Source organism: Fundulus heteroclitus, chromosome 1 (genome assembly GCF_011125445.2).
Source record: "Fundulus heteroclitus isolate FHET01 chromosome 1, MU-UCD_Fhet_4.1, whole genome shotgun sequence".
NCBI lineage: Eukaryota > Metazoa > Chordata > Actinopteri > Cyprinodontiformes > Fundulidae > Fundulus > Fundulus heteroclitus.
Window position 1 is genome coordinate 12,441,474 of NC_046361.1, and position 17,909 is coordinate 12,459,382.

The 17,909-nt window shown below is 40.9% G+C and overlaps 1 protein-coding gene across 2 annotated transcripts; it reads left to right on the forward strand.

The window, feature by feature from the left end:
- Positions 1–683: 683 nt before the first annotated feature.
- On the forward strand, positions 684–15,418 carry xpc (xeroderma pigmentosum, complementation group C). 2 transcript variants are annotated; one of them, XM_036135173.1, is made up of 15 exons: positions 684–1,013; positions 2,661–2,783; positions 2,865–2,963; positions 3,060–3,156; positions 4,817–4,901; positions 4,996–5,153; positions 5,305–5,425; positions 5,556–5,645; positions 7,600–8,472; positions 8,724–8,884; positions 11,881–11,962; positions 12,122–12,253; positions 13,107–13,276; positions 13,460–13,553; positions 15,092–15,418. In XM_036135173.1, exons 1-15 carry the CDS (start codon positions 902–904, stop codon positions 15,416–15,418), a joined length of 2,724 nt encoding a protein of 907 aa, XP_035991066.1. In that variant the 5' UTR covers positions 684–901. The 2 variants fall into 2 exon arrangements, with proteins under 2 accessions (XP_035991066.1, XP_035991059.1); XM_036135166.1 differs by having other exon boundaries at positions 2,661–2,963.
- Positions 15,419–17,909: the final 2,491 nt, after the last annotated feature.

Genomic DNA, 17,909 nt, shown 5'->3' on the forward strand with positions numbered 1-17,909 from the left:
ACGCTTCTGTGGCAACACCTAGAATGTTGTTCCCATAAAATCATCTCCTGTTTTATATTAGAGCGTTATTTAGCCCAAATAACATTTTGGGCTAAATAATATTTTAAAAATACTATAGAAATGCAGATTTATTTTTTTATTTTTTTATCTGTAAATGAGCTCCTGGGGTCATTTGAGGGCGGAGACAGGGATAAGGCAAAGACATGCAAAAGGAACAAAATTAGGGACAGATATTTTCATTTAAATTATTAAATGACAAATTAATATAATCTCGGATGCACTTTCAAATATAGTTTTTACAATCAGAAATGGATTATATATCTTTTTACTTGAGCTTTTTATCACCAGAGTTTTATTTGGAATTCGAGACGTTTTATTACTGTTGTCTGACAAAAAAATACAAAAGAATGGTTGATTTTATGTTACAAGAGCTTGCCATACAGGAATTGGTTATTCGTGACAGTCTTGTTTGAAACAAGGCACAACAGTGCCGCTTGGTGGTTAGATGAGGAATTACATCTATGGCAGCTGAATACTGAAAGCTTAGCATTAGCTAAAATACCTCATATACACAAGATTGTAAATGTGAATGTAGACTGGTTCACATAGCAGTACTGTAGTTTAGAAGAAAGAAAGTTCACATTTTTTTCTGGCATTTAGTTTAAAAAGAAAAGGAAACAGCGGAAGTGACGTCACTGCCCAGCCCCCAAGACAACAACCGGGGTTCAGTTCTGATGTTATGAAAACTCCTCAATGAAATGTTAAGTAACTGCCTGCTTCTTGAGCGTTACACAAGACCATTGGAGAGGTTAGCCTCCGCTGCTCGATCCGTCGGCCAAAAAAAAAAAAAAAAAAAACTCCAGGAAGTAATCTGGAGTGAGCGAGGAAGACACCAGACAGCATGGCCAAGAGGAGAAAGTGTGCAGAGACGGAGGCCGATACAAAGAAGGCGAAGCAGATGCTGAGTGCAGGAAGCAGAGGAGCAAAGACAAGATGCAAGAAGGAAGATCCAGGTATAACAAGTCAGGAATGCAAAGCTGAGGTTATTAGTAGTATCTGTAGCTCTGCAAGGGTTAGAAAGTGGTGCAGGATTGGACTGTGTGTGTAAATCGGTGCAGCTTGGGTCACTGTTGCAGCAGTAGATCGAGTGGCTATTGTGCGCTTGATTTTATCCTAAATTTACACCCGAAACTACTTCAAGTTGTGCAAAAAAAACCCGCAACGTTCATGCTATTTCATTGCATGATCCTCCCCGAAAATTTCGATACCATTCATGGTTAATAATGAGATTTTCTATTAAGTTTAGCTGCTTGTGCTGCACATGTGTGTTTACTTTCCGGCTGTTGGCATAAACAGACAGCGTGAGCCTTCAGTGCAGGTGCATGGAGGGATGATGGATGTGCATGGTTGCTGGAGTGGATCTACTGTCCTACATGCACATCTGTGCTCTACTTCATCCAAACGTGAAGCACAAAACTTCACGCCTGTACAAAACATGCGAGATTTGTGCTTTATTATCCTGCTGGTTTGTTCATTGCTTTTTTTTGTCTTTTTCTCCCCAATGAAAACTCACGTAAACCTTTTTTAATTAAATTTTATTTTTATCGTGCCAATTCACAACATCTCATCTCAAGGCACTTTCCAAAGTCAAATTCAATCAAATCATACAGATTTGGTCAAAAAGTTTCCTGTCTAAGGAAGCCCAGTAGATTGCATCAAAGTCTTGACAAGCAGCATTCACTCCTCCTGAAGAAGCGTAGAGCCACAGGGAGAGTCGTCTGCCTTGTTGATGGCTTTGCAGAAATCCCTCATACTGAGCAAGCATGAAGCGACAGTGGAGAGGAAAACTCCCCTTTAACAGGGAGGAAAACCTCCAGCAGAACCAGGCTCAGTGTGAACGATCATCTGCCTCGACTGACTGGGGGTTACAGAAGACAGAGCAGAGACACAACAAGAGAGACAAAAAAAGCACAGAAGCACACATTGATCTAGGAATACTTTCTATGTTAGATGGTAACAGCGGATGATCTGTCTCCCTGGATGGTGTCACAGCCAATAGAACGCCTGACCAGGTGTACCTACTATGAAGAAAATGAAGACAGAGAGATCAAAAAGTTAAAATCTGAACTAACAAACAATGCAAATTGGAGAACAGTAGGAGAACTCTGCAGAGTGAGGAAAACTAGATCTTGATGCCAGTTTGATACAACAAATAATGTTAATGAATGAGATGCACAAGTTTGAATCTGATGCAAATTTCTTCTAAGCCACTCAGGTACAAAATCATACATAAAGATGGATTAATGCAAGGAGAACAACCAAATTAAATGAATACAGAAGGCCAGTCAGAAGGATTTTTCAAAAACACTGAGTTTCACTTTATCATTATTATTATTATTTGCAATGTGGTCGTTGGAGTGCATTTGTATACTTTATCTTTTGCACCGTAGTTAATATAACTATCTGTACATAAAATTCTTAGAAATTAGCTGTAGCCCTGTTTTCACTTGTGCAGTTTGCTTTGTTTAACTATCATTTGACATATAGAGAAATCTGTATGCGCTAAAATATTTTCAACGCTTATGTTTAACGGTTCAGAAAATAAAAATTCCTGACTTCAAATTCCTCATAAAAGGTGTTTTGCTTTTTTCTCGGTCTAGAAAATGTTGCCTCAGGGAAAGAGGAGAAGCTTGAGAGGAAAGTCAACCCCAAATCCCGTCTGAGCTCAAAACGTGCAGCACGTAATAAATCCTCCTCCACCCCCAACGCTGACGGCAGAACCAGTAAGTACTTCCTGTCTGCGCTCGGGGAGCAGGTTAACAGTGAGGACGACTTTGACACGGGGACTGCTGCACCGCCCGTAGTTAAGGAGAGCGTCCAGAAACCAGTGGAAGACGAAGAAGAAAAAATGGAGGACGACGATGACGACAGCGAGGATGAGGATGAATGGGAGGAAGTGGAAGGCAAGTGTGCATGATGGGAGGTTTTTGTGGTGCCAGCGGACGGCTGGAAGCAGCTGGATCTGAAAGTGTCGGCTTTGTTGTCTGTGTGTGGGTCAGAGCTGGCTGAGCCGCTGGGTCCGGTTGAACCCCCAGAGCCCGTCCTGCCCTCTCAGCCCGTGGAGATCGAGATCGAGACCGCAGAAGTCAGAAAGCAGTGAGTAAATATGTGCACGGATGATCAAAAAATAAGTACAATATTTTATTGCAGGGTATTCACACCGCTTGACCCTTTTTCCCAGTCGGTCATATGTGACACACCAGCACACCTGTGAGGAGGAAGAAAAATTATTTGTGGTTTTTCGAATGGTTCAGTAAATAAAAGGCTGAAATGTGCGGTGTGCACCCACCCCACCCCAATTAACACTTTATATAAACTAGCTGGGTTTAGGTCTGGCCTTTGACTAGGCCAATTTTAGCACCATTATTATCGCCATCACAGGATGTTCTAATATCGCGCTACCGTACTGCAGAAAAGGCAAACTTTCCCCCAAGAATGAAGTCTTTTTTTAACCTCTAACAACTTTATTTAGCTTCATCCATCTTCCCATCACCTCTGAATACATTGCAAAAAAAGAACTAAAAATAAGTAAAATTTTCTTGAAATGAATGCATTTGCCCTTGATTTGAGCAGGTAAATAAGATGATCTGCCAATGGAGTGAGTATTTTTACCCCTAAAATAAGATAATTAGATATCCTGCACTTGAAATAAGATGAGGGAGATGAATTGTTCCTATTTTTAAGTGCAAAAATCTTATTCCATTGGCAAATCATCTTATTTACCTGCTCAAATCAAGGGCAAATAGTTTCATTTCAAGAAAAAATCTCTTATTTTTAGGTCTATTTTTGCAGTGTAGCTTCCATGTTTCTACTGAGAAAAAAAGCCTTCCCTCAGCATGACGCTGCCGCCATCATGCTTCCTTGTAGGAATGCTCAGGTTGATATGCGATTTATTTTGTCCACCATCCCACACAGAAGTTCCACTTCAGCCTCGTTTAACCGGAGCACCTTCTTCCACGCGTTTGCTGTGTGGCCTACATGGTTTGTGACGTTTTTACGGCTTTCTGGTCGGTAGATTAGCAGGCGAGCCATACTTTTTGGTGGCCTAAACAGTGCTGTTTCCATAATCTAACCCTGCTTTAAACTTCTTCACAACTTTCTTCCCTGAGGCGTCTGCTGGGTCCCTTGGTTTGATCTCAAATGTTCTCTAAGAAACGTCTGAGCCCAGAAGGAGAACGGCTGGATTTATACTGAGATGACCTCACACACCAGTGCGATCGTGAAAGATTACTCTGGATAGCGCTTCAATTTGTGTCAAACCCCAAAATGCCTTGTAAAAAAACCCCCACATATTTTCATTTATAAATCAAGATTCTGAAGTTTCCTACACTGTACAATTCATCAAAACTGTTTATACACTGCAAAAATGGATCTAAAAATAAGTAAAATGATCTTAAAGTTAGTGTATTTATCCTTGACTTGAGTAGGTAAAATGGATTATCTGCCAATACAATTAGTATTTTCACCCCTAAAATAAGATAATTAGACATCCTGCACTTGAAATAAGATGATGGAGATAAATTGTTCCTATTTTAAGTGCAAAAATATTATTCCATTGGCAAATAGTCTTATTTACCTGCTCAAATCAAGGACAAATATACTCATTTTAAGAATATTTTACTTATTTCTAGTTCTGTTTTTGCAGTGCACTCACAAGTTTTTAGATCTTTAAGACAAGACCGATAAAACTGCAGCATCTCCGTTTAATAAGATCAGAGAACGGCCATTTATTTCTGCGTTTCCGACGTCCTGCCAGGAAGAAGAGGCAGGCGGAGTTTGAGACGTACCTCAAGCGAATGATGAAGAGGTACAAGAAGGACCTGCTGGTGGACACACACAAGGTGAGAACGCAGTCCGTGTCTTTTCTCCTGCGGTCTGATCTGTCAGCGCAGCAGGGGGTTTCGGACCTTCACCCGCCTCCGACTGGTCTTTCAGGTCCACCTCCTGTGCCTTCTAGCCAACGGGATGTTCCGCAACAGGCTGTGCAGCGAACCCGACCTGCTGGCCGTCGCTCTGTCGCTGCTGCCCCCACATTTCTGCAAGGTGGCCAAAGAACGCATGGACCAAAACTACCTCTCTGGACTCCTCAAATGGTGAGTCTGCAGTGTGTTGAGCTTGTTTTTATCTAGTGGAGAAATTGTAAATGTTCTTCAACTTTGCCCGTCATGTGAGCACGGGCATTGGAGTCTTTTTAGGTGTGGTTTGTGTGTTTTTAATCTCCTCCTACCTTCTCATCCCTGTTAGGTTTAGAGCAACGTTCACCCTCAACCCCGTTCTTCCCGTCGAGGAGCGTCCAGACCCTCAGGCTCTCCTGGAGAGGCGACTGGGAAGCCTCTCAGCCAGAGACCACCAGGAGATGACCCATGTTGGTCTTTTTTTTCCCCCCACCTCTAAAGACAAACCATTTCCCATCATGCAATCCATCTTTAGTTTTTGCATAGTTGCGCGGTAATAAATTAGATAATTAATCCCACTATTTTGTTTTTTTCCTGCAGCTTTTCCTGTTGTTCCTGAGGTCTCTCCAGCTCTTCTGCCGACTGGTGCTCTCTTTGCACCCGGTCCCGTTCAAGCCTCTGCCCGCCAAGGTTCGAGTTAAAATGCCCTCCGTCCCTTTTGCGCTGAACCGTGAAAGTCAATAAATACAGAAAAATCATGAAGCTTAATGAAAGGAAAGACACACGAGGTTTAGGAAGAGCAGCTGGAAATATCTGACAATAGGCTCCTGGAGAGTTTTACAAACTATAAAGAGTGAGGCGAGAATACATTTATTTTTATTTAAAGCCTACAATTTGATCATGCCTAAATCGAAAAATCGTTTTATCTTAGTCTGATTTTTTTTTTTTTAGGTTTGTGGTTGTTGATTTATTACGTGAAGCAAAAGGAGGCATTCTTTTTAATCAATCACTGAGAAGGATGTTCTAAAGCGAACAGAGTACAAGCCTACATTAGCATAGCTAGCAGCTAACAGAAGGTAGGAGAGTAGCACTTTAAGGCTGAATGCTACTTCCTGCAACTCCCCGTGTTTCTTGGCATATACTTCAATAAAAAAAGTTGATAAAAGATATAAAAGAGCAACTTAGCTGTACTGAATCTTGCTGACTCTCACTCCCTGGCAGGCTAAATGAATAGCAGACTCGTCTCGGCATGTCACAGAAAATACTGTTTCCTTTTAAAGACCTTCTCCCCTCTCTGATTTAAATTCTGAAACGCCTCACTTTTTAGTGAAGACAGCTAGCTTTGAGTCGTATTCTCTCACCAGCTTTCCCACCAAAGGTTGTTGTTAGTGATTGGGATTGTTTATGGTCTCCTTAATAATTTTGCCACCATTAAGGCAGAAAATGTAGCAGGAGTTTCCTGTAACTTTTCAAACGAGGGATTCTAAAGATGTAGCGTTGCAAAGGGTTGATTAAGGGCCAAAATAAAAGCTCCTGCAGCTACGAGTCACGTGTTGCCAGTTAGCATGTGGTCACGAGGCTGGAAAAATCAAGAGCATTCTGCAAGAGAGGCAGGGCTGCAAAAATAAGTATTTGCCCTGTTTTTAGATTATTTAGTTTGTTCTTGTTTTTACACTGAAATATTTCAGATCATCGTTGTGTTAATGACTCACAAAGACAACCTGATGGATGGATATTAAAGGGTGGACCTGCTGGTGTGACTGGGATCTGTGGCCTTCTTCATAACCAAGTGTTCTTGACAGGGCCGGAAATATCAGGGCCCTAAGTAGAATATGTTTTGGGGGCCCCCCAGTTTAAGATACTCAAAACCAAAGGCTTTATGCAATTATGTACCTTATGCTTGTGATGAAACTGGTCAAATGGTTTTATCTCAATTTGACCACTAGAGGGCTTCAAATCCAAAGTTTTACTTAAAATACAAAGTCGCCATCTTGGTAAATAAAATCTTCACTGCAGGAAAAATCCCCTCTTTGTAAAAAATCCTGTTTCTTCTAATAGAAATGATCATGACATTGTTGGTCTCCTTGCTTTTTTGGAAGTGAAATGATGGGTTAAAGAAGTCGCTGTATTATAACTTGTCAGATTACCTGTCAATTCATTAATATGTACGTTTGAGTCGCTCAAAGTTAAGCTTTATATGTTCTGGGTTAATCTATGAGCTACTCAATCAGTCGTTGATGCATTCTAGTAGAGACTTTGGTTCGCTGGCCTATTCTGAGAAAGTAGTTAATGATTCTCACTGTGATTTGTTAGAGTCCCGAAACCTTAGAAATCACTTAGTAAGACTTTCCTGACCGATAGACGTGAGTGACTTCATCCGTTCTTGTACTGCTAAAGATCAGAGCACGATGAGTTGCTTTCTGAGATTATTTTTAGCCTACTTCATGTTGTTATACAGGTTCTGCTCAAGCGATCTGTTGATTTTTACAAGTAGCTTCTCAAATCCAACTTCACCTCCCCCTGGAGGAACTGAATTTTGACAGTAAAATTACCCGGACCTGAAATTTGTGTGACAAAACAGCTAAATACTGAAGAAAGGATGCAGATCCCCATAATAACTATAGCTACCTCTACTTCTTTCCAGTCCAAAGGAGCTAGAACATCCACTGGTGCCCCAGAGCGCTGCCAGACAAGCCAGGAAAGCTCCAAGACCAACTCTCCTGAGACAAAAGCTCCTACAGGCACAAAGAGACCAGCCGGAGGCGGGAGAATGAAAGGGGGCAGCGGAGGCAAGAAAGCAAAGAGGAAAGAAATAAAGGAGGAGGAGGAGGAAGAGGAAGAGGAGAAGCCTGTGTTATTGAGAGGGCAGAGACCAAAGAATTCAAAGCGCCGCAGCGTCGCCTCAAAGGTCAGCTACAAAGAGGAGAGCAACAGTGAGGGCGGCGAGGACGAGGAGATGAGCGATGCCGAGGAATTTCAGGAAAGCAGCGAGGATGACAGCGATGATTTTGAGACCGAGACCAAATCGGCAAAGCAGAAGAAGGGGAATGGGAGGAGCACCGCCAAGACGACAAAGAGCAGGAACACCGGCGCTACAAAGAGCAGGAGCAGCGGTGGGAGACGGCAGGGGAAAGACGAGGACAGCGAGTGGGAGGAAGGTAAGGCGGAGGAGGACGAGGAGGGCGCGCCGACCAAGAGACGGAGCGGGCAGAAGAAAGAAGGGCCGGGAGGAGACGAGTGGCTAGAGGTCTACCTGGACAAGACGTCCGCGTGGGTCTGCGTGGACGTGGAGCACGGAGTCGGAGCGCCTCAACTCTGCTCCCAGAACGCCACGGCTCCCCTGACCTACGTGGTGGCCCTGGACGGAGACGGCTTCGTGAAGGACCTGGGACGGAAGTACGACCCTACCTGGATGACGGCGTCCCGGAAGAGGCGGGTGGACGACGAGTGGTGGGAGGACACGCTGGAGCCGTTCATGGGACCAGAGGACGAGAGGGACGAAAAGGAGGAGAAGGAGGTATGGCGGGCAACAGACGCTTCACCTTCTTATCTCAGTATGCGTGATCTGAAAGGCTGTGTATAGGAAAAGAAAAGCATTTTATGCATTTAACTGAAAACAAACTGTGGGTATCTTTTCTTTTTATATATATATATATATATATATATATATATATATATATATATATATATATATATATATATATATATATATATATATATATATATATATATATATATATATATATATAATCTCACCTCCCCTCTCAGCTGCAGAATAAGCTGCTGAACAAACCCCTGCCGATCTCCGTAGCCCAGTACAAGAACCACCCGCTGTACGCCCTGAAGAGACACCTGCTGAAGTACGAGGCCATCTACCCTGAAACCGCCACCGTCCTGGGCTACTGCAGAGGAGAGGCCGTGTACTCCAGGTCAGTGCCGCCAGATGTTACACAGCTTTGGTGTAGCGGAGGAGTCGGCCGTGCTGACCCTGTTCACGACGAGGTGAACACCAGTGAGCTATATAATACACTGGAGTGCTGATTTTGCCGAAAAACTGAAGTCACTGGCCGCCATCTTGCTACTCCCTACTCTCACAGAATCCCACAGGATTTGGTTGCAACAACAAGCAGTTTTCTGGCTGTGTGAAAACGTTTCACAGGTAATTTTACAGTCTGGATGTACTAACACTATCAACTACTAGGAAATTAGGTGCTGAAATATTTTACATGTTATTCATATTAAATATATATATATATATATATATATATATATATATATATAACTATGTGTATATGTATATATATATATGTATACATATATGTAAATATATGTTTTTGTATAATGTTATTTATATATTTATAAATGTTATATATATATATATATATTTAAATAAATAAAATGTAAAATATTTCAGCACATGACTTTCTCATTACTTGATAGTTTTAGAACATAACATAAAAGTATATGACATTTGACATTTTAAAAGTCTTAAGCCCCCCCTGAACATGAGAAAATCCTCATTATTCGATGCTGTAGCGCACATATTCCCTAGATACTGGAGGAAAATAGGGAGTACCAATATGGCGGCTGGTGGCTTCAAAGCGACTCGTTCAAACAGACGGTGATTAGCACTCCAGTGTATAATAGAGCTCAGTGGTGAACACCAGTGTTTAAAATGCTGGATTGCCTGGAGAATTCAAGTTTCATGAAGTCTTCAGCCGACGCTTCTCACTCTGTGTTCATGTTTAGTTTTTTTGATCGTAGCTTCTGTTTGCATAGAACAAAGCACAAGATCTTTTCTAAGCAGGAACCAGCTTGTTGACCGTGGTTCTGCTGTACTTATTGGCTGAACGATGGTAACAGTTGAGTCTGTTTGCTGGAGTCTCCACCTGATGGCGCTGTTTTGGCCTTAGAGCTGTTCTTCTCCCTCCTAACTCTGCAGTTCATGTTATTGAAATTATACATTTATTAGAAATGTATAAAACAGTTTAAGTCTAACGGCTTTACGGAGCAAATAACCCCTATAATAATAAAGAAAGTGTATGTGATTACATTCCAATGGCTGTAGTATATATATATATATATATATATATATATATATATATTAGGGCTGGGCAACGATTAAAATATTTAATCGCGATTAATCGCCCTGATTAATCGCGATTAATCGCGACTGACACTGACTGAAAGCATGTGAGCAACATGCGTTAATGCGCGATAAAATAAATATCGCCGTTAATAGTCTAATGAATTAACGCGAAATTAACGCGTTATCTATCAAACTCACGCTACCGCCACGCCAACATTCCAAAAAAAAAAAAAAAAAAAAAAAAAAAAAAAAAAAAAAAAAAAAAGTGACGTTAAGACGTCACTTTTTTCCAAAAAACACATGGATACCCCCGCTCCGCGAATCTGTCCGCGGAAAACGTGTCGCCAGCCCCACCCCCCCCCCCCAACCCCCCCCCCCCCCCCCCCGCTCGACGAGTCGGTCCGCCTCGCATAAGCTAATTCCTGCGGGAAACACTGTATATATACATATATATATATATATATATATATATATATATAATATTCATGAGTGTGTAATATATATATATTCATGAGTGTGTAATACATATATATTCATGAGTGTGTAATATATGGGGGTCCTCAGTCACATATTCAAACCATGTAGAAAAGTAAAACAACAGAGTATATACAAGATACAAGAAAAAAACCACAACGCACACACACACACACACAAGCTCTCACTATCACCCTCGACACAGAGAGAGTAAAGTAAATCACAGTGATTCCCAAACTGCAGTATTTATACCACTAAACAATAAAACCTTATATAATCTTAGACTCAGCATGATGGTGCTCTGAAAGTCAAGCATTTCAGGAATGTTATTAAGTGTGGGATATTAATCCCAAATGTAACTGACAAAGTTGACATTACTAGATATGTATATTTCTACATATAGACACATTCATTCCAACCATAACTAACATGACATATATTACTGCTAAGTCTAAAATACTAGAAACATAGACAAGTATTCTGAAGATGTGTTAACAAAGCAGTTCGGAACAGAGGAAAAGACGTAAGCGGACGGATAGATGCAGGAAGGCTGTTCCAATCACGAGGGGCTTTAACACAGAAAGCATGTTTCCCAAATTATACATTTATATATTTATATATATATATATATATATATATATATATATATATATATATATATATATATATATAAAGACCTTTAGGATAAACATTTTAAGAACATTTAAGATAATAGAAAATAATGAATATGAGCATCTTTGGTTTGTATAGAAACATTTATTTTACTTCTGATCTAAAGTCTGATGAAACACAGTTACGTGTATTTGTCCAGGGTTACTCTCTTATCACGCTTGTTCTGGAGGGAAGGCCAGTTCATGGAGAGCCCAGTGACTCCCAAGGCCTCTTGGGAAATTCTGGTGCTCGTTAACAGCAATGGTTTGAATCAGGAGCATTAATGTGATGCCTGTTCTTGTCCTATAACCGATCATAATTGGCTGCAGCTGCTGGTCTCTGTTTGCCACCATTAAAAGCCTGTCATAATCTGGAAACTGCTGCAACATCAGTGTCTCTGTCCACAGTAAAGCCCGTTTTTAACGCCAATAGACCTAGATCCTTTCAACTTTAGATTTGAAGTTTCACTCCTGGATATGTAAAATACCTTCTGGAAGAAAAGCTTCTCAGACATAGTGGTGGAAGTATCTTGCTGTAGGTTAGTTTTGCTGCTAGTGGGAGTAGTTTATTACACATGGTAAATCTTTTATGGTGTTTTTTTTATTTACTTCGCCTCAAACAGCAGGACAATGATCCATAACACAGATCAGAGCTGGCTTTGGGTTAGAAAAACCGGATCTTAAGTAACATTTCCGTCTTCTTCTTTGGTAGAGATTGTGTGCACACCCTGCACTCCAGAGAAACGTGGCTGAAGGAAGCCAGGACTGTTCGACTTGGAGAGGAGCCTTACAAGGTCACACCCTCCCTTTTCCTGTTTGCATACGCAGTTTGAGGAACCCTTTAAATGAAGACACGTTCCTACTCTTTACGTATTCGATATGTCCAGTCAGTGTCAAAATCCAGATAGAACCTCTTTTTAGTGATGACTGTGTCCCAATTTTCTCCTTATCAGATGGTGAAGGGCTTCTCCAACCGCTCCAGAAAGGCCCGCATGATGTCGGAGATGAAGGAGGAGAAGGACCTTCCTCTGTTTGGAGAGTGGCAGACTGAAGAGTACCAGCCGCCCATAGCTGTGGACGGAAAGGTAGCTGCATGCTGTTGGCTGCAGGATGTTGTCTGAGCATTATCTAGAGCAGGGCTCACCAACCTTTGTGAAACTGAGGGCTATTTCACTGGTGTTGTGTCATATGAAGGACTACCAGTACTGGCTTTGAACTAGAAGAGTCTGAGTTCACCTTAACTTTATGTAAAATAAATACATATTTCATGGATGGTGCTCTTCTTTTATTTTTTTAGAACAGGCTTATGTTGGTGACCCCTAATCTAAAGAAATTATGTAGGTGTGCTCATAAGTGCTGTGCTCGTAGCTTTGCATACCTATTGTCTTTTTTTTTAATCTTTGAAATAATATGAATGTTGATATCAAACATAAACAGTAGGAAATTAATGATTCTGTTGAAATCAGCAACATTTCCTTCAGGACTGGCATGTAAATTATTCAAGATGCAAAGAAAAACCCATAACTAACTTTAGCCGATATGCAGGATTCTAAAAAAAATAAGAGATGTGGCTGTTTGCAAGATGCTCGATAAAGAGCCTCTGGAGTCTCTGGTCCACTCACCAGAAGACATGCCAAAAGCATGCCATAAGGCACATAGACACACTATAAACCCTGAGAAGCAAAAGTTAAATGGAGTGAAGAAACAAAAAATACAAAAAAATGCTTCATGTGGAGACGAGTCAGACCCTTTTTTCAGCTAATGCAAGACATTCTCAGGAATATGGAGTTTTACCATCTGAGTAAATAAAGAGCCTGATCCATATTCACCTCACAAGACTTCAAGGTGTTTCTGGGGTCACTGTGTAAAGAACTGGGTTATGTAGGTTTCTGTTATCCGTATGATTAAAAGTGTTTACTTCCTGTCTGTCCTGTTCAGGTCCCTCGTAATGATTACGGGAACGTATACCTCTTTAAAGCCTGCATGATCCCAGTGGGCTGTGTTCACCTCAGGCTGCCCAACCTGCACCGCGTGGCCAGGAAGCTGAACCTGGATGCTGCCCCCGCAGTCACAGGCTTCGACTACCACGGAGGATACTCGCACGCCGTGTAAGAGCCACTGAGGATTTAACCACACTCAGCACCAGCACATGCTTTACGTTGACCTCCGAGCCGTAGCTTTGCAACAGCGCCCCCTTCCTGTAGGCTAGCCGTAATTCTGCGTTTTACGTGTTTCTTTGCGACGTGTTTAAATATTCTTTTTAAATTAATACATTTTTCTGTGTGTTTTAGCACTGATGGCTACATTGTCTGTGAAGAGGATGAGGAGATTCTGCGCGCTGCCTGGGTGGAAGACCAGGCCATTCAGAAGCAGAAAGAGAAAGAGGTTTGCATCTTTCCAGCGTTCAGTTTTACTGAGTAAAAGTTTTTAACTTCAGGTTTCCTGCGAGGTCAGAAAAGGTCCAGATATGTCTGAATCTTCCCTGTTCCTTCAGCTACCTGGCCGTCATTCATCCATCCACCCTTTATTCATTCATCCATCTATCTATTTGTATATTCATCCATTCATTTATCCATCCACCATTTGTTCATTCATCCATCTATCTATTTGTATATTCATCCATTCATTTATCCATCCACCATTTGTTCATTTATCCATCTATCTATTTGTATATTCATCCATTCATTTATCCATCCACCATTTTTTCATTTATCCATCTATTTGTATATTCATCCATTCATTTATCCATCCACCATTTGTTCATTTATCCATCTATTTGTATATTCATCCATTCATTTATCCATCCACCCTTTGTTCATTCATCCATCTATCTATTTGTATATTCATCCATTCATTTATCCATCCACCCTTTGTTCATTTATCCATCTATCTATTTGTATATTCATCCATTCATTTATCCATCCACCATTTGTTCATTTATCCATCTATTTGTATATTCATCCATTCATTTATCCATCCACCCTTTGTTCATTCATCCATCTATCTCTTTGTATATTCATCCATTCATTTATCCATCCACCCTTTGTTCATTTATCCATCTATCTATTTGTATATTCATCCATTCATTTATCCATCCACCATTTGTTCATTCATCCATCTATCTATTTGTATATTCATCCATTCATTTATCCATCCACCCTTTGTTCATTTATCCATCTATCTATTTGTATATTCATCCATTCATTCATCTATCCATCCTTTGTTCCTGTGTTCATTCATCCATCCATTTATACATTCATCCATTCATTTATCTATCCATCCATTGTTCCTTTGTTCATTCATCCATCCATTTATATGTCCATCCTTTTTTCCTTTGTTTATTCATCCATTTGTACATTCATCCATTCATTTATCTATCCATGCTTTGTTCCTTTGTTCATTCATCCATCTATTTGTACATTCGTCCGTTCATTTATCCATCCATCCTTTGTTTATTCATCCATTTGTACATTCATTCATTCATTTATCCATCCATCCTTTGTTCATCCATCTATCTATTTGTTTTTTTGTTTGTTTTTTAAATCTATCTATTTGTACATTCATCCGTTCATTTATCTATCCATCCTTTGTTCATTCATCCTTCCATTCTTACATTTATCCATTCATTCATCCTTTGTTCATTGATCCACCCATCCGTACATTCATCTGTTCATTTATCCATCCATCCTTTATTCCTTTTGTACATCCATCCATCCATCCATCCATCCATCCATCCATCCATCCATCCAATAACTGAGAACTCTGGAGTCTTGATAAGAAGAAAATGTCGGCCATCCACGTTGGGGTCGTAGTTAAAAGTAGCAATATTATATTCAAGCTAAACACGAATCAGGCATTTTTAAAGCTTGTGCATATGGAAAACTCACTTTGAGCATGTTTCCTCCTTTCTTTCTGCCTCCCAGAAAAAAGAAAAGAGAGCAATAGCCAGTTGGACTCTGCTGGTGAAGGGCCTCCTGATCAGAGAGAGGCTCAAGCAGCGCTACAGCCAGAAGAGCCAGGGCCTGGGGAGCCTTGCTCATGCAGAGGACGCTGGAGGGTTCTCCTCTGATGAGGAGGGGGTTGAAGGCGACGCTTCTGGAGCTAAGACAGCATCTGAGACCCTGGCACTGTCCTGGCCCCAGAACAGACAGGCAGAGGGGGACACCAGTCCAGGCCAACAGAAGAAGAAGACGACTAAGCGACAGAAGAAGGGTCAAGAGAAACACTTATTTCCCTTTGAGAAAGTTTAACGCTAGAAGCCAAACGTCAGCTGTTTTCTTATTTGGCAAACCAAGCATGACTCCTCTTTGCTCTCAACAAAGCACTAAACTGAACATTTGGGATATTTACTGGCTTCGGTAGCAGGATGTAATGTTTAGGAGCAGATTCCACGCGTGCTTTTCAGAAAAACTGAACAGAATGACGAGGCAAGGGACGGAGAGGAAGGTTTCTTCCAGCTGGGATGTTTTTTGGTATTTACCTGTGCATTTTACAGTAGTCTCCTGTTCAAAGCCAGCAGAAATTTTGCTGTTGTTAAAAAGGTTTCTGTGGAGAAAAGAAGCACAATATGAATGTAAAAAGTCTCCTCCGGTCTGATGTGTGCATTAGAGAGCTGCTGCTCTGAGGTGTTTAGGTGAAGATGTGCACAAACCTGGAAATAAACCCAAAACTTTTACCTCCACCACCGTTTTTCTCACTGTCCATAATCAGTCAAAATAAACTCTGAGTCTTCGTTTATCACACTCACCTCCAGTTTTAAACGTTTTAATCACTGCCCTGTGGATATTGGTGAGTTTCAATAAGTTCATTCAGCTGTTTCCTGATTTATGGTAATCGACACACATCTATTCTCGTCCACTGGTTGGGCCCTTTTTTTGAAGTGCGGGAAAAAGAAATAGCCCTCTGTGTCACGTCATATTTATACCCCAGGGAAACCGGAAGGTATGGATTGCTGATGCGTCAGCTACATTTATTTTAAATAAATTGTTAGTGGTGTAATAAATGTTGGATTCCCCCCAGGAAATCACTTAAAGGTTGTATTTCTTTTCATTTTTCAGCGTAAAATTATGGCACTTTGTGAAAAAAAAATGTGTTTATTTCATGCCTTTTTATGCGATTCCCACTGTAATTGTAGAAAGTGTTGTGTATAAGACGTTGAAAGTAAATTGCAGGCAATGGGAATTCAACCAAATGTTCTGCAGCTACGTTTATTCAACCCCTGATTGGCTCGTTTGTCCTTTTTAACCCAACCACGGTGAACCTTAGCGTTAATGTGAATGGCTTTAGTTCTGCTAGCTGCTCCTATTTGACAGCAAAGCATTTGATCACCAAAATACGGGTTCAGTTCTAAGTGTCTGTGTTTTGTTCCCCCTTTTTGAAACTGTTTTCTTGCTCAGGTGCTACGTTCAGAACGTCATTCCATTTACACACTGATTTCTCTGTACCACTTCTGTCTTGATTTGTTTTATCACTACTTCACATCTTTCATCTCCTCTCTATGTGTTTGTACTCAGCTGAGGGAATCTGTAATGGTAATCTTTTTTTTTTGTTTCATGAAAACTATTTTTGTAAGAAATGTTTCATATGATTAAAGAAGCAAAATAGCCTAAATGAAGGATATCTTTCTCTGTTCTTTTTTCAAGCATCTGGATGACAGGCAGGTTTTTTGATAACTCCACTTAAGACACACCTTGACGCTTTAGCAATTACCTGTAACAGCGATTAAAACGAAAACATTAAGATTTTTTTTCTTGACAGATTCTAATTTGCTGACTTTGACCGACTTTTATGACTTTTAAAAATAAAAAGGGAAATTAAAAGACAAACACAAATCTGAATATGAAAACATGTCGGTGTCATAAATGTATAAAAAGCATCCTGGAGTCCTTTGTCGTCTGTTATTCTCACCTGAAACAGAGGACCGCCTTCCAAGCAGGAGGACGACCATAAATATGCAGCCAGGGATGCAGCAGGACAGTTTAGATCACAGCCTAGGCATGATTAGCAAAAGTGTCCAAAAATTAAAAATAAATAAATAAAGGGTCTAACCCATTGCCAGCATCTTGAAAAGTTCAGGCCCAGAAGGTTTGTTTTCTACAACTCCAACACTGACACTGAACGCTGGTGAGATTCGGCAAAAGCTCCAGAGACACCAAAGCAGCAGCGCACGTTTTTAAACTTTGCTTTGAAATCCAGGGCGCTTTGAAACCTAAACTGAAGAAGGAGGCAACGTGCCGCAGTTAACAAACGTAAGCGATAAACAGTTGCAGCATTAAGTGCATTAAATCTACATCCTCAGCAGGTCCAGACCTATTACCTCTGCATTTACTCCTGCTGCTCAGCCCTCGCCTCGTTTGCAACGGGGGAGCACATCAGCGCATAATGCATGAGAAATACAGCCCTTACTCCTGCGCCTTTATGGCCACAAGTGAATTATCTCATCCAACAGAAGAGATGCATTAGTGTTTCACTTCAACCCACGGAAAAACACGGTGGGCCTTCTCTGGCTCTTTCAGATGACAGATTTATGTTCCATTAGTGGAACAGGTATATTCTTTATGGCATAACGGCAGGACGTTGGACACTGAGGATGCCATCAATGTTCACTCAAGAGCAACTCGTGCGCTGAAGTTTTAACGATGTTGCACTTGCTTTTCTTGATGACATAAGTGAGATATGTGAAGCAATATGCAGCAGCCGTACACATGCAGCTATACGTGTCTTACATTTAGGTAGCTTATC

Coding starts and splice junctions, on each gene's coding strand:
- xpc (XM_036135166.1), top strand. CDS start 902: ATGGCCAAGAGGAGAAAGTGTGCAGAGACGGAGGCCGATACAAAGAAG. Junction 3,157..4,816: donor ACCGCAGAAGTCAGAAAGCA/GTGAGTAAATAT, acceptor ACGTCCTGCCAG/GAAGAAGAGGCAGGCGGAGT. Junction 12,254..13,106: donor CCATAGCTGTGGACGGAAAG/GTAGCTGCATGC, acceptor TGTCCTGTTCAG/GTCCCTCGTAATGATTACGG.